The sequence below is a fragment of the Mustela lutreola genome, chromosome 4 (assembly GCF_030435805.1).
Source record: "Mustela lutreola isolate mMusLut2 chromosome 4, mMusLut2.pri, whole genome shotgun sequence".
NCBI classification, from domain to species: Eukaryota; Metazoa; Chordata; class Mammalia; order Carnivora; family Mustelidae; genus Mustela; species Mustela lutreola.
Genome location: NC_081293.1, coordinates 54138062 through 54158352, shown reverse-complemented (window position 1 = coordinate 54158352; position 20291 = coordinate 54138062). Strand labels below are relative to the sequence as shown.

General features: G+C 49.9%; 1 protein-coding gene and 1 long non-coding RNA gene across 3 annotated transcripts in view; one reads left to right on the top strand and one right to left on the bottom strand.

The window, feature by feature from the left end:
* The window catches only part of DNAJB12 (DnaJ heat shock protein family (Hsp40) member B12), a 17911-nt gene extending 8499 nt beyond the window's left edge, over positions 1–9412 (bottom strand). The window contains exons 1-2 of one of the 2 annotated variants that reach the window (XM_059169981.1): positions 9178–9412; positions 676–847 (exon numbers count right to left, since the gene is read on the bottom strand). In XM_059169981.1, coding sequence (XP_059025964.1) covers positions 676–847; positions 9178–9310 — 305 coding nt within the window. In that variant the 5' untranslated portion in view covers positions 9311–9412. The remainder of the gene's footprint in view (positions 1–675; positions 848–9177) is intronic. The other variant, XM_059169983.1, reaches the window with a different exon arrangement.
* Positions 9320–20291, top strand: LOC131828847 (uncharacterized). The gene is made up of 4 exons (XR_009352595.1): positions 9320–10393; positions 10839–11020; positions 11170–11221; positions 17701–20291. It is a non-coding gene; the product is annotated as an uncharacterized LOC131828847 (long non-coding RNA).

Sequence of the window (20291 nt, the reverse complement as noted above, 5' to 3'; positions counted from 1 at the left end):
GGTGAGGGGGGCGAGGCACGGGCAGTGTTCAGCTCAGGGGGACCAGCAGGGCTCAGCTGATAGCTCCTCTAGGTCAGCTGTCAAACCTTGGGGACAAGGGAGCCTCAGTGAGCTCCACCTTGGATGGGGAGCCAGGTAGGGCCCAGGGGAAACACCAGAATACATTTCGGATTTCAGAGGGGGCAGCTGCTGTGTTTCAGACCAGGAACCATTTCCTTTTGCTAAGAGGCACTCTCACTGGAGGCCACCTCAAAAAGGCCTGTCAGTATCTGTGCGGGGCCTGCTCAAGGCTGTCTCCTGTCTCCATTTTGGGTCACATAGGCTCTGGCCTGAAAGGGTCTTTGTTGGGGGTGGGGCAGAAGCTGGAAGGGGAGCCCAAGCCCCATCTCTGATAACCAGAGCTGTGTGAAAAGGCTGAGGCTTGCCTGGCCTGCAGCAGAGGAAGCCGGCGGCAGATGCAGCATTTCTAGCCCCTGCTGTGGGCTGTCTTGGCAGGAGGGGACAGGACAGTCCACATTCCCGGGGCCCAGTGAGCCCGCCCAGCTGGACCTCATCCATCCTCAGGACCCCCCAGGGTCCACCCGGACCACAGGCAGATGTGAGGTGGGGGACACACTGCAGGAAGCTTTCTCGAGCTAGAAACTTCCCAGCAGCACCAGGCTCCGGCCCCTCTACCTTTTCACTGCTGCTACTTGCTCTGCTGTGTAGCCTTTGGTGCTCTCTCCTCCTCCAGCTTCTCCGTTGGCCGAGGGGGCATCGGCCCCACCTGGTTTCCTGTGGATTGTGTCTGTGGGCTGGGGATGGTCACCGGCAGACTGCGGTTTCTGGTTGAGGGACTCGATCAGGGCTGTGTGAGGCAAGCAAAGCATTCAGGGCTCCCGTTCCAGCAAGGCCATGTGCCACAACTGAGGTGTGGCCTGGTCTTGAGAAGACCAGGACCCCACCCCATCCCGCATCCCACCTGCTGCTTCTTCCGGGAGAGCCACTAGCTCCATCCCTGACTTGGGCATGGGGGGTGGGGAGGCAGTGGGCACTAGTAGGCTAGCTGCCTGCTTTCGCAGGATCCACAGAGCTCAAGAGTTGTCAGGGTATGGGTTATTTAAAATCTTTTTTAAGATTTTATTTTTAAGTAATCTCTACACCCAGTATGGAGCTCGAACTCATAACCCCGAGATCAAGGGTTGTAAAATGACTGAGACTGCAGGTGCTCCTGGGTATGGGTTAATTTAAAACTCTGCAAAAAAAAAAAAAAACAACAACATACCATAAATGCTTCAGGTTTTAAAAATCCCAAATTAGTGTGTGTGTTTGTGTATTTATTTATTTATTTATTAAAAGATTTATTTAGGGGCGCCTGGGTGGCTCAGTGGGTTAAGCCGCTGCCTTCGGCTCAGGTCATGATCTCAGAGTCCTGGGATCGAGTCCCGCATCGGGCTCTCTGCTCAGCAGAGAGCCTGCTTCCCCTCTCTCTCTCTCTCTGCCTGCCTCTCCGTCTACTTGTGATTTCTCTCTGTCAAATTAATAAATAAAATCTTTAAAAAAAAAAAAAAGATTTATTTATTTGAGAGAGAGCACATGAGGCTGGGGGAGGGGTAGAGGGAGAGGGAGGGAGAAACAGACTCCCCACTGAGCAGGGAGCCTGATGTGGGGCTCGATCCCCAGGACCCTGGGATCACGACCAGAGCCGAAGGCAGATGCTTAATGACTGAGCCATGCAGGCACCTCCCAAAGTAGTGTGTTTAACAGACTCTGTTGAGATGGACAAAGTGTGATGCCCACCTTAGTGGGGACCCCAGTCAGCAGGACCATCTGTTTCAGCTGGGATTGGTGGGAAAGGCAACTGGAGGCTATTACTTAGCTGTGAAGGGAATGGAGGCAATGAGTTTGCCTCAGATGGCCAGAGATGGTAGGAGACTTGGGATAAAGATCACCTCTGCTACTTGCTATTCTTTACATTTTTCAAGTGGCTGGCCATGTCAAACACCCTACTTCTTCTTCTTCTTTTTTTTTTTTTAAAGATTTTATTTATTTATTTGACAGAGAGAGATCACAAGTAGGCAGAGAGGCAGGCAGAGAGAGAGAGAGAGAGGAGGAAACAGGCTCCTTGCTGAGCAGAAAGCCCGACGCGGGACTCAATCCCAGGACCCTGAGATCACGACCTGAGCCGAAGGCAGTGGCTTAACCCACTGAACCACCCAGGCGCCCCAAACACCCTACTTCTATGTTCAGAGTCTAAGTAGGACATCAGCCGTCACCCTCAGGGTCCCAGTTACTAAAACCCAGCTCCGTGGTTCCTGCTTCTCAAGCAGGAAGAGCCCAAATCTCTGGTAGGAGCTCCCTGTGCCCATTTATTCCAGGCACAGAACCAGTTCTGGAAACCTCAGTCATGCCCAGAGTGCAGTGCCCTGGGAAGCGAGGCACCTGGGCCACTGTAGGGACCCAGGACACCACGCTGAGGAGGGACAGCAGTGCCCCTGGCTGGACTCAATGCGCTGTGCTGGGTGTCAGACACCCTCTAAAGCAACATCCCCGGGCCTCACATGAGGGGTCAGCAGCAGGGCTCAAGGGGGCCACTGTGTTCTGAGCCTCTGCTGTCTTAGGTGATCTCACTGGGAAAGGAGCTGACAGTCGAGCCTGCCCTGCATGAGGGAGGTGGAGGACTCCTGCAGTAAAGCCCAGGAGTGCGCACTGGGAGGAGTACTCATACCGACTGCTTGCTGTGTGTGAGGCTGGCCTGGACACAGTGCTCTGCATATACTAGTTCATTTAATCTTGACAACGGCCTTAGAGGTTTGTCTCACTACCACCATCCTCATTATAAAAAAGAGCTGTGTGTCTGATGCATTGGCCCCTGGCTGCACAAGCTGGGCAGGCAGCACTTAAACCCTGGATACCCAGCTCCCAGAACCCTGTTCTTAACTATGCTGTCCCAGACTGCCTGAGTCTGGCTTTCGGCATGGGGAACCCCTTCCAGCACAGTCATTCCAAATAGAGAAGAGAAGTCAAATTCAGAAAGACTAGGATTCAAATCTCAAATCTCACATCCTAGCAGTATGGCCCTGGCCGATAAAAAATCTAAAATCTGTCTGAACCTCAGTTTCCCAAGGGATACACAGGTAATGGGATGTGTGATGAGGAAATGAGACAATGTGTAAGCACCTGGCACAGAAACTGACAGAGTGAAAGTTCAAAATAAGTGGCTGCTGATATTATGACACCAGCTGATGAACTGGCTGGCTGGGGAGGGGAACCGAGCAGGTGGGGCTGGGGAGCTCCAGGGCTTAGGAAAGCAGTGTCAGCACTCAGCAGGCTTGGGACCCAGCTGGAACCGTGAGATTTCAGGCTGTCCCAGATGCCAGTTCCATCCAGGCAGTGAGGAACAGCAAAAGAAGAGAACAAAAGATGAAGAGATGTTGATGAAGATGGGACAGTGGCGGGGAGCTGGCTTGCGGGGTGTGGAGGGCATTTAAAGAACTTGTTTATTTCCATTTCTCTGGAAGCCTAGGGGGTCCAGGCTGAGCTAATGTACTCCAAGGACAACATAACCAACCGTTCAACTGCCACAGATACATTGGAACATCAGTCAGGAGATGGGATGGACTTGCTCTAGTATTTTTCAGGGAAGATTCTAGAAACTTTTCAGGGTAGTTACATGGAGTCAGCCACTCTAATATCCTTACATTGTGGAAAGGGAGCCCAAAGGGGAATGGATGTGCTTGGGGACACACAGAAGTCTCCTGCGTGGGTTGGCAAATCAAGATTTCTGGTTGCTGGCAAATAGGTCTCTCTTCTGGCCTGGACACTGCCTCTGCCAGAGCTGTGGGATGTGACTGCCTCGCAAATGTCACGAAACAGTATGACACAGAACAGCCTACCGTGACTCTGGAGTTAGACAGACAAGGCTGTGTTTAGATCCTGCCCCTGCCCTTGCAGTAAAGCAGCCAGACATCTAAAAAGACAGGAACTTGGTACGGACGCCTGGGTGGCTCAGTTGGCTAAGCGTCTGCCTCTGATTTGGGTAATGATCCGACGGTCCTGAGATCAAGTCCTACATCTGGCCCCCTGCTCAGCGGGGAGCCTGCTTCTCCCTCTGCCTGCCGCTCCCCCTGCTTGTGCACCCCCCCGACAAATAAATAAAATCTTTAAAAATATACATATATTATTAAAAAGACAGGAACTTGGTGAAAGAAATAAGAACCGCAGCAGGAGAGGTGGCAGTTGAGGCAGGGCTGAGAGCATTTCTATGGCCAAAGCCACCAGCGATGGCCCCTCCTCAAAGCCAGACTGTAGGGTGAAGCTGCCTGGGTTCAGAGCTGGCTTGGCCGCTCGCTAGCAAGGTCATCTCAGACAAGTCAATTTAGCTTCTTCATGTCAAACTGTATCTCCCTCAAGGGAGCTAGAAAAGGAGCTGAGCAAGTGCATATAAAGGACTTAGCACAACACTCAGCCAGTGTTCAGTGTTCTCTGTTACTGTCCGTTTCATTTCTAGGCTCTGCCCAGGTGCCTGCAGGGCTCACAGCGAGCCGGGAGAGAGAGGCCGGTATAGGGCAACAGCCTGGGGGCAGAGCCGGACAGTGCGGCTCCTCTGCTAAGCAGCCACATTATGGAATCTGTCAGGGAGGGCGCCCTCTCTGCCCTCCCGGGGCTGCTCAGAGGCGTGAATATGGTTCGATGAACGGAAGGGCTGAGGACCCTGCACGGACAGCTCCACCCTGGACCTCACCAGCCCCAAACCGTCTCTCATGCTGACACCCTGAAAGCAAAAGCCGTCCCCCAGAGGCTGGCCTTTTCACCGTGGCCGTCCTGACTCCCCCAGGACCCTCAAGCAGCCCGAGCTGCAGCATCGCCTGGCATACCCCTCTCTGTGGATGCTGGGGAAACCGAGGATGTTCCCATTGGCGCCCTGAAAAACCCGGTACTTTCCACCATTGCTGCTAAGCCTCAGGCAAAGGCCATGCCCAGTGTGCTGCCAGCTGCTGGACAGAAACTCCCAGAAAGGGACAGACCGGCCCCACTAGCCCTTCCCTGTGACTTCCCCGCTTAGGGCCGGCTACTACTCCACAGTACAAGCGTCCCACCATTGGTCCCACCTCTGACAGCATGAGTTTGAAATCCCCTCACGGCCTTTTCACTGTGAGGTCCCTTGGCCCTTCAAGGCTGTGGAGTCTCCTTTCACCGTAACCTCTCCCCCTGCTGTCTGTCCTTCCACCTCTCCTAGACCCATCGTCTACCCGTGCTCTTGATCCTTCCCCTCTAATTCCCAACTTGCCCTTTTCCCACGAGGCCTGACGGTGCTGCTCCCCACCTGCCCAACACCACTCCGTGGCCACCTGGCTACTCCCTCTCCCGAGATCGCCTCTTCCTGTTGTTCCATTTCACTGTGGCTTCCCCAGTCTCTGTCTGTTGGCGAAGGACAAATGTGGCCCAGGGCGGCGTCTGCAGCAAACTGCTGTGCGCATTCTACCCCTTCCCACGGTGACCCCGGCCAGGTGGGACTCCAGTGAGCACCACCAAATGGGCACGACCAGACTTTCAGCTGGAACCTAGCTCTCTCTCCCGAGCTCCAAGCTGACTGCTCCTTTGCAGCAGCCACTGGCACCTTGCACTCTGCCCGTCTCTTCCCACCCACCATCCTCAGCCCTGCATTCTCCCCGGGCACACGGGCTTGGATTCTGTGCCCCCACCTCTCCTCAGCATACCTCCTCACACAAGGCATGGTGCCTCCTCCCCAAGGACCTTATCCTCACCTGGACTGCCTTCTCTCAGGCACTCAGAACTCCTGACTTACTCACTGCAATCAATGGGCTCCCAAATGGTTTCCGACTCCAGTTTCTCTTCCCTTTCATGCTGTTCTCTTTTAAGAACGGTACCCTTGTCTTAGTCCTGCTTTCAAAATCTTCAACGGTCTCTTCATCAGCTACAGAATAAAGTGAATATCCTGGTCTGGCAGGAAAGGAATTCCACAATCTGGCCCCATCCTACTTTCCAGCCGTAATCCTCTTTATACTCAAATTACCACCTCCACAGCTGCCAAATCTTGCTCCACCCAACCCTCTCCCCCAAACCTCACAGCTCCCAGCCTCCGTGTCTTTTCCCCAGTATGTCCTTCTCCAAGTCTGCTCCCTTCCTCCAAAGTGCAGTTCAAATGCTGCCTCTGTCTTCCTCCCTGAAGCTTTCCCTCACTGTGATCTACCATTATTTTCCGTCACCTGTGTGCTGCCGTTATTTTTAAGTCTCTCACGAGACTGCTGGTAGTTCAGAGCTCAGCACTCCATCCCCAGCCCTCCACGCCAGCTCACAGACCCACGGAGCGCAGGGACTGGATCTTTCATGTCTATCCTTCAAGCCTCGGTATCTAACACTGTGCCAAAATTTTCTTTAACCACAGTATTATTTTTTCTGTAACTTTGTCTCCTTCGCTAAATGACAGGCTCCTTGAGGTGAAGGATCATGTCTTACCAATCCTGCCATATATGCACTTAGCCCCAAGCAGAGCACCTTGCAAATAAAACAAAGTCTGTAGCATTGAATAAGCACCTGGAATGAGCTCAAACCTCAAAGAGCAAGTGTAAACAACTACCTAATATTTTTTTCAACCAAGATTTCTCCATCCCAGGCCTACATTAACCCCAGGTCCTTGTCAGTTCAGTACAGGGCTACAGGGGGTGCAAGGTCAAGTTTACAGAGAGGCATGAGGCATAGTCTCTCCACAATAGCAGGAATATGACAATCATGCAGGTGACTATTCTGCCTCAGCAAATTCCGTTTCTTGAGCCCGGGGTTAGAACACCAGTCTAAGCCCCCAAACTGGTCCAGGAGGCTGCTGACAAGAAGAGCCCTAAAGGCTATGTTGTTACCATCCTTCCTTGGCTACCTGCTCCTGAGTCCCCAGAAGCATCAGGATCAAATGGATTCTGAGACTGGTGGGCCTCCAGCTGCCAGGCTCCCCTCTTACAGAGTGTGATTTATTTCACAGGGAAGCTCCTTGGGCAGGTTACCTCAGGAGTCCTGGCAAATACAGACTGAAACCCTCTCCAAAAGAAGGCAAAGAGGCCAAAGATCAACCTGTAGTCAGGAAGGAGGAAAATCCAAGTGTTCCAGGTGGCCTCTTCTGACGGTGTTCACCTTTTTCAATTCCAAATGTGGGCAAAGAAGGTTAGGAGGCTGACTGCTCTCTCATTTTGTTCCTCTATTAAACATTTATAGAGTCACAGAACTTTCCAATTTCTAGCTGTGTATTCTTGGGCAAGTCCCTTGCCTCTGAGATACTTCCTCATCTATAGAACAAAGATAATGATCTTTGAAACTCTGCCTCCCTGATAGGGCAGGCTCAAGTGAGAAAATGTATTTGAAAAAGCTTTCTTTCTTTCTTTTTTTAAGGTTTATTTACTTATTTTTTTAAGTCATCTCTACATCCAACATGGGGCTTGCAGTTAACAACCCCGAGATCAAGAGCTGCGTGCTCTGCGGACTGGTCCAGCCAGGCATCCCTCAAAAGAGCTTTCTAATCAGAGAAGCCCTATGGTATTATTGTTACTCACATTATCTGCACCAACCCTCTAATTTCCTGGCTAAGAAAACCCAAGCTCAGAAAGATCGCATGGTAGCACTCAGGACAAGAACTTAGATCTTCTGATTCGGAGTACCTGTTACACACCAGTGTCATAACTGCTGGTATGATCTCTGTATCTTTTTTTTTTTTTTTTTTAAAGATTTTATTTATTTATTTGACAGAGAGAGATCACAAGTAGATGGAGAGGCAGGCAGAGAGAGAGAGAGAGAGAAGCAGGCTCCCTGCTGAGCAGAGAGCCCGATGCGGGACTGGATCCCAGGACCCTGAGACCATTACCTGAGCCGAAGGCAGCGGCTTTAACCCACTGAGCCACCCAGGCACCCCAGTATCTTTAATGGCCTTTTTTTTTTTTTTTTAAAGATTTTATTTATTTACTTGAGAGAGAGAGCGCAGGAGCAGGGGAGGGGGAGCAGAGGGAGTAGGGAGCTTCAAGCCTGATCAATTGCAAGACGCTGAGATCATGACCGAGCCAAAGACCCACGCTTAACCCACTGAGCCATCCTGGTGCCCCTGGATTATCTTTCTCCCTTCCAGCTTGTGTTAAGAAAAACTTCTTGGGGCGCCTGAGTGGCTCAGTGGGTTAAGCTGCTGCCTTAGGCTCAGGTCATGATCTCAGGGTCCTGGGATCGAGTCCCGCATCAGGCTCTCTGCTCAGTGGGGAGCCTGCTTCCTCCTCTCTCTCTCTGCCTGCCTCTCTGCCTACTTGTGATCTCTCTCTGTCAAATAAATAAATAAAATCTTTAAAAAAAAAAAAAAAAGAAAGAAAGAAAAACTTCTTAAGTCTTAGATTAAAGAAAAAGATGGTTCCTGGCTAGAGTGAAATGCTGAGTAGTTGAGACAACCTCACGAATCCCTCCCGGGTTTCGAAGTCTCAGCTCGGGGACACTTAGCAGCCTTGTGCTGTCCACACGGGGGCCACTGCTGGGTTCTTGTGGGCGGGGGTGGGTGGGGTGCCCGGAGCCAGCGTCTTCAACAAGCCCCGAATCTCACAGGCGGGTGAAGAGGTTCCAAGAAGGAGTGAGGGGCCAGGCAGGGCGGTGGTGTGGAGCGAGCAAAAAAGGCAGGTTCTAGTTTCGAGAGGGTGTTCCCTGCTCCTCGCCCAGAGGCATGCCAGAGAGTGAAGATATGAAGACGCCTTTCCAGGCCGTGGGAAGGTCAGAAGTCCCCTTTCCCTCCCCAGAACCCATTCTCTCCTTCAGAGGAGTTATGTTTATTTTCCTAAACTATAATACTTCCCAGGCCGGCAACCGGCCCTGGGCCGCCGAATGGCCCCTTGGGAAAAGTAGTTCGCTTTCGCTTCCAGATAAGTTCCCTTCCTCTTGCTCGCCAGCGCCTCTCATTTTCGGTAACTCCAAATTTTAGAAGGTTCCACAAGCGCCCAAAAAGTTGAAGTCGCGGCCGTCCCTGTCATCAGGTGTCCAGCGTCCCGGAGAGGCGTGGGAGCGAAAGACTACACCTCCCAGCGGCCACCGCGCGTCTCAGTGCGCAGGCGTAGCCGCGCCTCGCTACCCCTCCCCCTCCTCCAACTGCTCCCTTCGGTCCGTTCCCGTATTCCCCCCATCAGTTCCAATGTCCCCTCTGCCTTTCCGGCACTTCACACTCACCGCGAACTCGCGGCGTCGGGTACAGCCGCTGAGCCTTGTCCAGGAAGCGGAGTGCCCGGTCGGGCTGGTTGCTCTGGATGGCCTTGAGGGCGATGCTAATACAGCGCTCGGCTTCATCCTTGTTGGATTCCATGGCGGAACCAGAGCGCGGAACCAGGGAGGGGGAGGCCGGGCGAGCGGAGGGCTGCGCCAGCAGCCGGCACGTCGCGGGGCAGGCGGGCGCAGGATGATGACACAAACCCCTCGCCCCTCCTTTTCCGAGATTTGAGCGAGAGTTGAGCGAGGGCGGAAATGCTACCGTATGTCTTCTAAGAGGGGGACGGCTAGGAGAGATATTAACGAAGGTGCACGCCCAACATTCCTGGATTCCAGAGGGTCCTGTTACGAGGTCTTAAAGTTGCATATGTTTGCACGTTCTTGGTAGTAACTCTGTGAGTTTGAGACGAAGGTCATTTATTTATTCGTTCCAGAGATGCTTGCGAGGTTGGGTGTACAGTGGTGAACAAAACAAAGCCCCTGCCCTCATAGAACTTACATTCTAGTGTGTGTGTTTTGGGGGGAGGGGTAGGAGGGAGACCGAAATACTCAGATAGTGACAAATGCTATAAAGAAAATAAAGAAAAAAGGAAATAGAGAGTGGTAGGTGGTATTTTATTTTATTTTTAAAGATTTTATTTATTTGACAGATCACAAGTAGGCGGAGAGGGAGAAACAGGCTCCCCGCTGAGCAGAGAGCCCCATTCAGGCTGGATGCGGGGCTCCATAGGGGGATCGATCCCAGCACTCTGAGATCATGACCTGAGTGGAAGGCAGAGGCTTAACCCACCGAGCCATCCAGGCGCCCCAGTGGGTGATATTTTAAATAGGCTGATCAGAAAACTCTCTGAGAAGCTGGCATTTTAACAAATCTGAATTCAGGAGAAAGAGCAGGTACTCCCGGTTCGACTCTCTGGAGGGACGATGTCCAGGCAGAAGGAAGAGTTTGCAAAGGCTCTGACAGGGAAATTTTCTTGGTGAGTTATCACAGGATCAACGAGGAGCATGTAGATTTACACTGCAGAGTGGAATCCGTTCTATCAGGCTTCCTTTCAAGACTGCCACTCCAGTGAAAGCAATCTTGTCAAGGTTAACCACATTGCCAACTCCACTGGTCACTTCTCGTCCTTCTACTGGACTTTCCTGCAGGATTTGGTAAGAGGCTACTACAAGAATCCAGGTGAGAATTACTGGTAACTCGGAGCAGGGCAATGGTGGAGGTGGTGGGAAGTAGTCAAATTCTAGATGTATTTTGAAGACACAAATCAAACGAGTTTGCCAGTGGATTGGATGTGGGATGTGAGGAAGAGGGGAGTTGAGAATAGGGTTTTGGACTGGTCAGTGTGAGAACAAAGGCTGCCTTTACTGAAACTGGAGAAACTGGGGGAATTTGGAGAGGAGCAGTTTGGTAGAGGGGATATTAGATGTTTGATTTAGAGTGTGTTAAGTTTTTGATGCCTTTTAGGTGTTTGATTTAGAGTGTGTTAAGTTTTTGATGCCTTTTAGAGTCAAGTGGAGATGTCAAGTAGGAAGCTGCATATTTGTAGGGTTTAGGGAAGAAGATGGGGATGAAAATACAATTTTATTTTATTTTTTTTTAAAGATTTTATTTATTTATTTGACAGACGGAGATCTCAAGTAGGCAGAGAGGCAGGCAGAGAGAAAGAGAGGAGGAAGCAGGTTCTCCGCGGAGCAGACAGCCCAATGCGGGGCTCAATCCCAGGACCCTGGGATCATGACCTGAGCCGAAGGCAGAGGCTTTAACCCACTGAGCCACCCAGGCGCCCTGAAAATACAATTTTAGAAGGTAACAGATGGTATTAAAGCTATGGGACAAATGGACAAGGGCAGGTAAATGGTATTTACAGTTCTGGCCATGGATGCATTGAGGAAGAGAGGGTAGATAGGAAAGAATATTAGTCTGATTACTGAGTCCTGTGGCTCGCTTATTTACAGGTCTGGGAGAGGAGGAGGAACCAGGAAAGGAGAATGAAGAAGCAGCTTGAAAGTAAGAAAATGAGTTCTCAGAAGTCCAGTGAAGCAAATGTTTCAAGAGGGAGGGCGAGGTCCAACTTTGGCAAACCCTGTGGGGAGGCCAAGCAGCAGGATGACTGAGAAACAACCCCTGGATGTGACCATGTGGAGGTCAGTGGTGACCTTGACAAGGTTGCTGTCAGCAGATGGTAAAGGTGAAAACCTGCTAGGAATGAATTCGGGAGACTGAGGGTGAGGAAGAAGTGGACTGGTGGTGGAGAGGAACGTGGAGAAGTTTTTGGTTTTTTTTTTTTTTTTTTTTTTATTTATTTATTTATCAGAGAGAGAGAGGGGGAGAGAGCAAGCACAGGCAGACAGAATGGCAGGCAGAGGCAGAGGGAGAAGCAGGCTCCCCGCTGAGCAAGGAGCCCGATGCGGGACTCGATCCCAGGACGCTGGGATCATGACCTGAGCCGAAGGCAGCTGCCCAACCAACTGAGCCACCCAGGCGTCCCGGTTTTGTTTTTTTTAATCTGGGATAGGAATCATGTAAGTGGTCAAGAAATGTTGGTGATGCAGAGGAGAGGGGAGACAATTACAGCAGTCGGTGGGGGATCTGGGGCCCCCTTGGGGGGATGGCCTTTTGGCTTTTGGCAGGGAAGGCAGTATGCTAGGTACACGCAGGGCAGCGGATAAATTTGGAAGTGAGAACATAAGGACATTCTTTTTTTTTTTTTTTAAGATTTTATTTATTTATTTGACAGAGATCACAGGTAGGCAGAGAGGCATACAGAGAGAGAGGAGGAAGCAGGCTCCCCACAGAGCAGAGATCCCGATGTGGGGCTCGATCCCAGGACTCTGGGATCACGACCTGAGCCAAAGGCAGAGGCTTTAACCCACTGAGCCATCCAGGTGCCCCGAACAGAAGGACATTCTTTACAAATAGGTTTTATTCTCTCTGTGTCATAAGAAGCAGGGCATCCTTGGCTCCACATGCTCATTCCTTGGAAATCTCTTCACGTCCAGCTTTCCTTTCCATCCCCTCAGTTCCCTTCCTAAGGGCAAACCCTTAGGACTGCCAGCTGGCCTGCGAGAGAATAGCCTGGTGGCAAGAAATCAGCCCCTCCTTCGGAAGACAGCCCTACCCTTGGAGAGAAGGCCTCCACAGATTGACAGGTCCCTAACGTATTTTAGTGGATAAACACTAGGACCCCTCGCAGATGGCCTTTGTGAGGTGTGTTGATCTAGGACCGCCACGCCCATCTTCCCCTCTTCCCCTCTTCCGCTAAGTATCCTGAAGTCTCCTCTTCCCTTTCCTGAGTATCCCGAGGCCCCTCTTCTCTGGCTGACCACAGGTCCTTCACTCTGTGAAGAGGGCACTTGTGGAGAAAGAGGCCTGCAATTTCATTGTGTTAAGGAATGATCGCCCAGCTACTGGCTGGTGATCCGTCTTCTCCTTTCCGGCAACACATATAAATGACAAAACCTTACTTAAATTTTGAGTCTGTAGTCGGTAATTTGGCCTGGTTGGCAGGGTCTGGAGCAGTAAGGCTCTGGTGAGACTGGTTGAGCCTGTGTATGTGGTAGGACTTTTCTGCATTCCTCCCCTTCCTTCCTCTCTGCAGCTGAGGGGGGTTCGGAATTGTTTCAATTCAGGAAGCCTTTGTTGTTTCAGAAGGATTATAAACTGCACCTCAATGCTGATCTGACTAGCCTCCATGTTATTAAGCCTTACCTTTCTTCTAGATCTCAAACTGGGTGTATTGTTTTTTGTCTTGAGGCAATTTGACTTTCTATGGGTCATTCTCAGTCCAAAGGCCAGGAAGGGAGCCACACTCCTGCTCAGTTCAAGTTAAGCATTATGGTCCTTGGTCTATCAATTTTGTTTAAAAATGGAACTGGTTTGCCAGATTGGAATTACAGTTTCTCCTTGATAGTTCTGGAAGCCAAGATGTCATGATTTTGATCTGAGGGAAAAATTGGAAATGTCTCTCCTGACTAGCTGGGATCCCGGTATTTGTGGGAGGATAAGGCTCAAAAAGAGTATTGGGGGGGGGGGGGGAGTCCTTAATTGCCTCCACAGATACCCAGGAGAAGACACTGGGGAAATCAATCTGCAAATGACTCTCAGCGTCTCCCCATTTTGCTTCTAGAGCGGACACCGTCTTTGTGTTGGATGACCACCAGCCGCCATATTTCTCTCCTCTGCAGACACCAAGAATTCAGTCCGACCTTAACCATGCTTTAATCTCCTATCATCCCCTCCCCATCTCTACTAAGACAGTTCTCCCCAGTCCTACCTATCTGCCCGTCCTCCTAAGTTATCTTTCCCATCTGGCCGAGCTAACCTGCTCTTCCAGGCTCAGCTTCACCTCCATCTCTGAAAAGGTAGAATTAATTTTTTAAAAGATTTTATTTATTTATTTGACAGAGAGGGAACACAAGCAGGGAGGAGAGGGAGAGGGAGAAGCAGGCTTTCCCCTGAGCAGGGAGTGCAGCGTGGGGCTCCATCCTAGGACCTTGGGATCATGACCTGAGCCGAAGGCCGATGTTTAATGACTGAGCCACCCAGGCGCCCCAAAGTAGAATTAACAGCCAGATGTGTATATGGGAAACTCGGTACTGTCCAGAACTTAAGGGATTCAGAATGCACCATGACTGAAGGACAGCGCCCGACCTCGGGGAGCTCACAGTCAAATGGGGAGCTCCATATTAACGAGAGCACAGTGTGGCAAGTACAACAGACAAGGCTCGGGAGGGGAAGTTGCTAGTTGTGTGTGTAGGATCCTCGATGACATCTGAGGCAAGATCTGAGGCCGTCAGTCCGGCCTCTCCGCGGACCCTCACCTTCACTGCCCCCCACCGCTGGCACACCTGTCTCCAGGAAAATTAAGATGGGGATTTTGCCCTTATGTTCCCCATGGCCTGAGCACAGGGCCTGATACCTACTCTGGGCTCAAACAAATGAATAGTAAGTGAATCCTAGAGACAGGTTTTTCTCTCTCTAAACATTTTATTCAGAGTTTTCCTGAACTAGCCAAGGGGCTAAATTCCTGCCTAAAACTTCAGGAGGAATTGCCGAGTCAGTGGAGTATCCCCCACTCCCTGTCCTTTGCTCTTTTGCTCTCTGGTTCCCCAGTGTCCCTTGCTGCCTCCAAATGTGACCCACCAAGCCCTTCTGAGAGCTCCAGGCTCCAAAATCTTTCCCTGAGAAACTACTCTTACTGATTAAACCATGGTTTACAATGGAATACTGTGCAGCTGTGGGAATGGCTGGGAGGCTTTCCAACGTATGCCTTTTTTGTTTTTAAAGATTTTATCTACCTATCTATCTGTGTGAGAGAGAGAGGAGGGGAAGAAAAGAGGGAGAGGGACAAGCAGACTCTGCGCTGAGCTTAACACCCGATGCATGGCCCGATCCCACGACCCTGAGACCATGACCCAGGTTGAAACCAAGAGTGGAATGCTCAATGACCGAGCCACCCAGGCACCCCTGTACACCTTTTAATGTTAGGGTTGATCTTGGAACCATATGAATGTTCACATAAGGGGAAAGAAAGAAGAACACCTAAACCTCACACTGAAGATAGTGGAAATTGACCTGTGTGTGAATGACTGACAGGTGATTGAATATTCAATTTGATTTTCAACAAATTGTTGAATGAATGCATAAATATTTCCCCATCACATCTTTGGATCTCTGCTATAGTCTTTTGCCTTCTCACTTCCCCTAGAGAAAAAGGAGGTCTTGACACCTAGGCGGGGCTGGAGACGGGAGGACAGCAGAGAGCACACGCAGCTTCCTTCCTTCCTTCCTTCCTTCCTTCCTTTCTTTCTTTCTTTTTCTTTTAAAAATTTTACTTTTTTGGGGTGCTTGGGTGGCTCAGTGGGTTAAAGCCCCTGCCTTCAGCTCGGGTCATGATCTCAGGGTCCCGGGATCGAGCCCCTCATGGGGCTCTCTGCTTAGCAGGGAGCCTTCTTCCCCCCTTTCTCTGCCTACTTGTGATCTCTTTCTCTCTGTCAAATAAATAAATAAAATCTTAAAAAAAAATAAAAAATAAAAATAAAAATTTTACTTTTTTTACTTGACAGAGAAAGATCACAAGTAGGCAGAGAGGCAGGCAAGTGGGGGGAAGCAGGCTCCCCATTGAGCAGATAGCCCGATTCGGGACTCAATCCCCAGACCCCGAGATCATGACCTGAGTCAAAGGCAGAGGCTTAACCTACTGAGCCACCCAAGCACTCCGGGCAGCCTTTTCTACCAAACCTGTCTCCTCATAGGTAACCCACAAGCACAGGTTCTTTGATTCAAAGTCCTTTCACTTGAATGATCTTCACTCCTAATTTCTCCTGGGGAAGACATGGAGCTGGTGTTAGTATTTTATAGTTGGGAAGACAAGTCAGACTTTATATGTTTGTGATTAGTTGGCCTTGAACCTGGGAGAACCCCGGTTTTTAGGATAGATTCCTACACCATATCTCCACCCTAGATCCCCTTCCTGGGTCCAGATTCCTTTTTTTTAAATTAATGTTTCATATATTCTTTTTTTTTTTTTTCTTAAGATTTATTTATTTGAGAGAGAGCGAGAGCAAGTGAGAGTGAGCAAGCACGTGAGTGGGGGGAGGGGCAGATGGAGAGAATCTTCAAGTAGATTCCCGGCTGAGCACTGATCGGATGGATGCGGAGCTCAATCTCACGACTCTGAGATCATGAGCTGAGCTGAAACCAAGAGTCAGATGCTTAACTGACTGCACCACCCAGGCGCCCAGATTCATATACCTGAGCACCCATCAGACGTTTCTACCAGGATGTCTTAGGCACCTGAGCATGTCAAAGAAGCCTCTTCTTCCTCCAGCCACACCTGGTTCTATTTCCCATTTCCACAGAGGAGCACTACCATATACTCCGTTACCTAAACAGAAATCTGGGTGTCATCCTTAATTATTCCCTCTCCCTCATCATCCTCCAACTTACATGACCCCCCCCCCCCCCGGCCTGACGTAGAAATCTCCCAATTCTGTTAGCGACTCCAGCTCTGCAGCCATTGCCCTAATCCAGGCTCCCAGCATCTGCTAACTGGATTATTATAGCAGTCTCCAACCTGGATCCCACTCCAATCCATCTGTGGCTTTGCATGCAAAGTCATCATTCAAAAATGCAAAGCATCATTACGTCATCTTCCGGCTTAAAATCTTTCAGTGGCTCCTAATTATAATTAAGATAAAGTCCCAACTCCTTAATGGGGCTTTAAGGGTCCTATAGGATCTGGTTCTATTTTTTTCCTCTCATAAAGCCATCTGGGTTTGGTATTTTTTGTCGTAAGTGGATTTTTAAACTACTGATTCACTTCATTATAGCCTATTTGGATTTTAAATTTTTTCTTGTGTTATATTTTCTAGGAAACTATTCGTTTCAAATTTATTGGCATAAAATTGTTCCTAATATTGTTTTTAAATTTCTGTAGTATCTAGTTATATACATTTAAAATTGTCTAATATTTTTTTATTTTTGCTCTTTTTATTTCTTTGGGTGATTTTTTCCCCAACTTCTTTTAAAACTTTTGAACTTCTAAAATTTTCCTTTATTTGTCAAAAGATTTTATGTATTTATTTGAGAGAGAGAGAGAGTAGGGGGAGCAGGAGAGGGAGAAGCAGGCTCTCCACTGAGCAGGGAGCTCGACACATGGCTCGATCCCAGGACCCTGGGATCATGACCTGAACCGAAAGCAGAGGCTTAACCAACTGAGCCACCCAGGCACCCTTTTTCCAAATTCTTGAGGCAGATGTTTAGGTTACTGTCAGCCTATCATCTGTAAGTATGGAAGTTAAGTTTTAAGTTTCCCTTTAGCTGTGTTCCACAAGTCTTAATATTTAGTATTTTCATTATCATATTCAGTTCTAAGCATTTTAGAATTTCCATCATGGGGTGCCTGCATGGCTCAGTCAGTTGGGCACCTGCCTTTGGCTCAGGTCGTGATCCCAGGGTCCTGGGATGGAGCTCCCATGCTGAGCAGGGAGCCTCCTTCTCCCTGTCCTACCCCTCTCCCCGATCTTTTTTGCTTTCTTTCAAATAAAATAAAATAACATTTCCATCATAATTTTTTTCTATAATCTATGTGTGTTCTATAATCCTCAAATGCATTTTTAATCTCTGTATGTGTGTGTGTGTGTGTGTGAAGATTGCCATATTAATTCATTCTTAGGTCAAAAAATCACTCCCCAATCTGTCCTGGATACTCCTTAGAACTCAGTTCCCAGTAACATGCTTTTCTGGCCTTTGGATCTTTGCAAGCACAGTGGCCTCTGCCTGTCCCCCCACCCCACCCCTGTCCCCGGTTGTTAGCTCCTTCTCAACTCACAGACCTAAGTGACTTTTTTTTTTTTAACCTTAAAAATAAATCATTTCCTCTGCAAGCCTGACTTGAGCTCCCAAATCTGGACTGGGTGGCCCTTCTGCTGTTCTAAGTGCTCTCATACCAGCGTGTACTTAACCTTGTTGTTTCCTTTCTCTAGAACAAAAACTCCTTGAAGACCTTGCTCAGTGCCTGGCACATAGTAGGTGAGCAGGAAAGAGTTGTGGAGTGAACAGAGTAACTCACACCCTCTCATTTGCTGGTAAAAATTCCTTTTCCAGAGCCTCAGGAACAATCCCCAAGCATTGCTCCTTTCCGCTTCTCAATTATAATCCTATCCATACCGTCTCTCTTCATGGTTAGGTCCACCTCTGGCTGTTCATCCCGCCCCCCACCGTGCCAGCCTGGTCCCTGCGGGGCCTACTCTCAGGAGCAGGGCTGGGGCGAGGCTAGATTCAGGGAGCCTACCCTCACCGGCTCCAGACCAGACTCCCTGTGCTAAGCTTTCTTGCCAGCAGGTGGCATTTGAAGCCTGAAAGCTGAACTCGCGCCTCTGGTCCGTCCTTCCTTCTATAAGCCTCTTGGGGACACATAATCTGGCTTGGGCCTCGCTAACGCTTGGAGAGGATGCTCCAGCTGGGGGACCTGGCTGCTGGCTCCCAGGCTGCTGTCCCTTCCTTCCTATCTGGTAGCAGCCACGGTCTGGACTTCTTCCTTAGCCTCCAATTCATTTCAAGTGCATATGCTTCAGCCAGAGCTGAAATTAGGTGGGGCACTAAAAGCTATTAATATGATAATTTTGGAAGAGTACACATGTCCTTAAGCCCATTCTCCTTAGTAATTCTCCGTATTCTCTCTCCTTGTGCTTGCGGATGATGCTGAGCCCAGGCCCGGCCCGCAAGGAAGCGCAGCAGCCTGGGTCCCCCTCTCAGTTTCTTTCCCTCCCTGAAGTCTAAGGGCTAGAGCTGGACAATTCTTCGTGTTTTGTTCTTTGTTTTTTAAAGAAATGAAAAACAGCAGCAAACAGAGAATGGCTCTGGATAGGTGGGAGCAATTTACGGAGGCATTGCTGATACTGCTTTTACATTGTTCGGGAGTTATTTTAACATCAGCTTTTGGTGGTGGACCGTTTCATTGACCATGTCACTGCTCTGGGTCTGAACTTTGGAGGGGGGGGGGACGATCTCACAAACATTACATCGATTACAGACAGCAGTGTTGTTGGGGGGCGCCCTGAGCCTTGGGAGGCAGAGGAGGGGCAACTCGTCTTGTCAGGAAGATGGCCCAGGTGGGCCTCTCAAGCAGGGGACAGCTGGAGTGGAGGCTTGAAGGAATAGGGAGTAGATTATTCTATGCAGGCAGAGCAACAATCTGAATGAACAGAGAAGCACGTTATCAGCCTTTTGTGTTCCCCGGTGCTCCCAGCTTATCCCAAATGCTGCCTCGTAGAACCCTCTCAAGCCCGCTCCCATGCCGCCTTGCTCAAGGACTCCTTTGGGGGACCCTGGCCTCCTCTGGGTGACTTAGCTGGTACCTCTCACCTGCACCTTTAACCCAATTGTGCCAAAGTATGGCCATCCTGTCTTCTTGAGCACCTGGACCCCTTGGTGCTGCCTTGGCCATTCCTGGTAGCTAAAGGAGCTCGGTTGGAATTCTGTGTACCTGTGATGGGTGAGGGCCCTTGATGCTGGGTTTCAAGATGTAGGGAAGATCTTTACCCTCCCCTACCATGCTCTGCCTTTCAGCTTCAGTGAACCCAGGCCAATCAGCAGATCTCTTCTTGCAGGGAAATGACTGCCCCATGAAGGCTGTGAATGGGATTTTTCTTTCAGGCTGGAGAAACCAGGATTGTGGAGAACAGTGATTTGGAGATCCTGGGACCAATTTAAAACAAGCTCACATTTCGCTGATGCCTCAGCTCCAGAGCAATGAGCAAGGCTACACTTGGGTGCCAGGAATTCCAATCCCAAGAACGGAGAGAAAGACCAGAGGGTAGACAAGGTGGATGAGTGGCAAACTCCTTTGAGAGAGAATTGAATCTGCTCCCAGAAAGGATGTTGGAAATGAGGCTATTAGCTTGCTCTGGAGAAAATGCCGGGGTTGACACTGTCACAGGGGCACAGACCCAGGCCTCTGCTCTTATTTGGCAGATAAACCCTTCCTGCCAACTTGCAGGCCTCGCAGGAAGCACTGGAGTTTCGGTGTGGAGGTTATTACACTGGACTGGAGATGCTCTGAAGCCAGGGAGCATCACTGGGAGGCTCTGGAAGCTGCAGGCATTCTGGAAGAGAAGTGAACGAGGGGCTTTTGGACCTGGAGGAAATCTGAGAGCCCATTAAAACTCAACCCTGGCATTTTAGAGTTAGGAAACAGATGGGAAATTGCTTGCTTGTTCAAGGCCACTGGCGTTCGTGAGAGTGGAGTCCATATAACACACTGGGTGCTGGGCCTCTTACATGGAGGTCCACCACACCGGGGATGCTCATATACTCTCCCGCCCCATCTTTGCTCCTACTCGTGGGGTCTGAGTTATCAAGGAACGTGCACCTGGCCCAAGATAAAACGCCATCCAGACTGTGTGGCGACAGCACGACCGCTAACCTCCTAATGCCCTCACCTTTTGTGTCCACAGTTGCCCTTCAATAGAAAGAACCAGACACTGGTAGAAAGAAAACACGTCTGCTGCTAGCAGGATGTCAAACCCAGTGGAGAAATGAAAAGAGAAGTATCCCAGAGGATCCTAAAATAAAA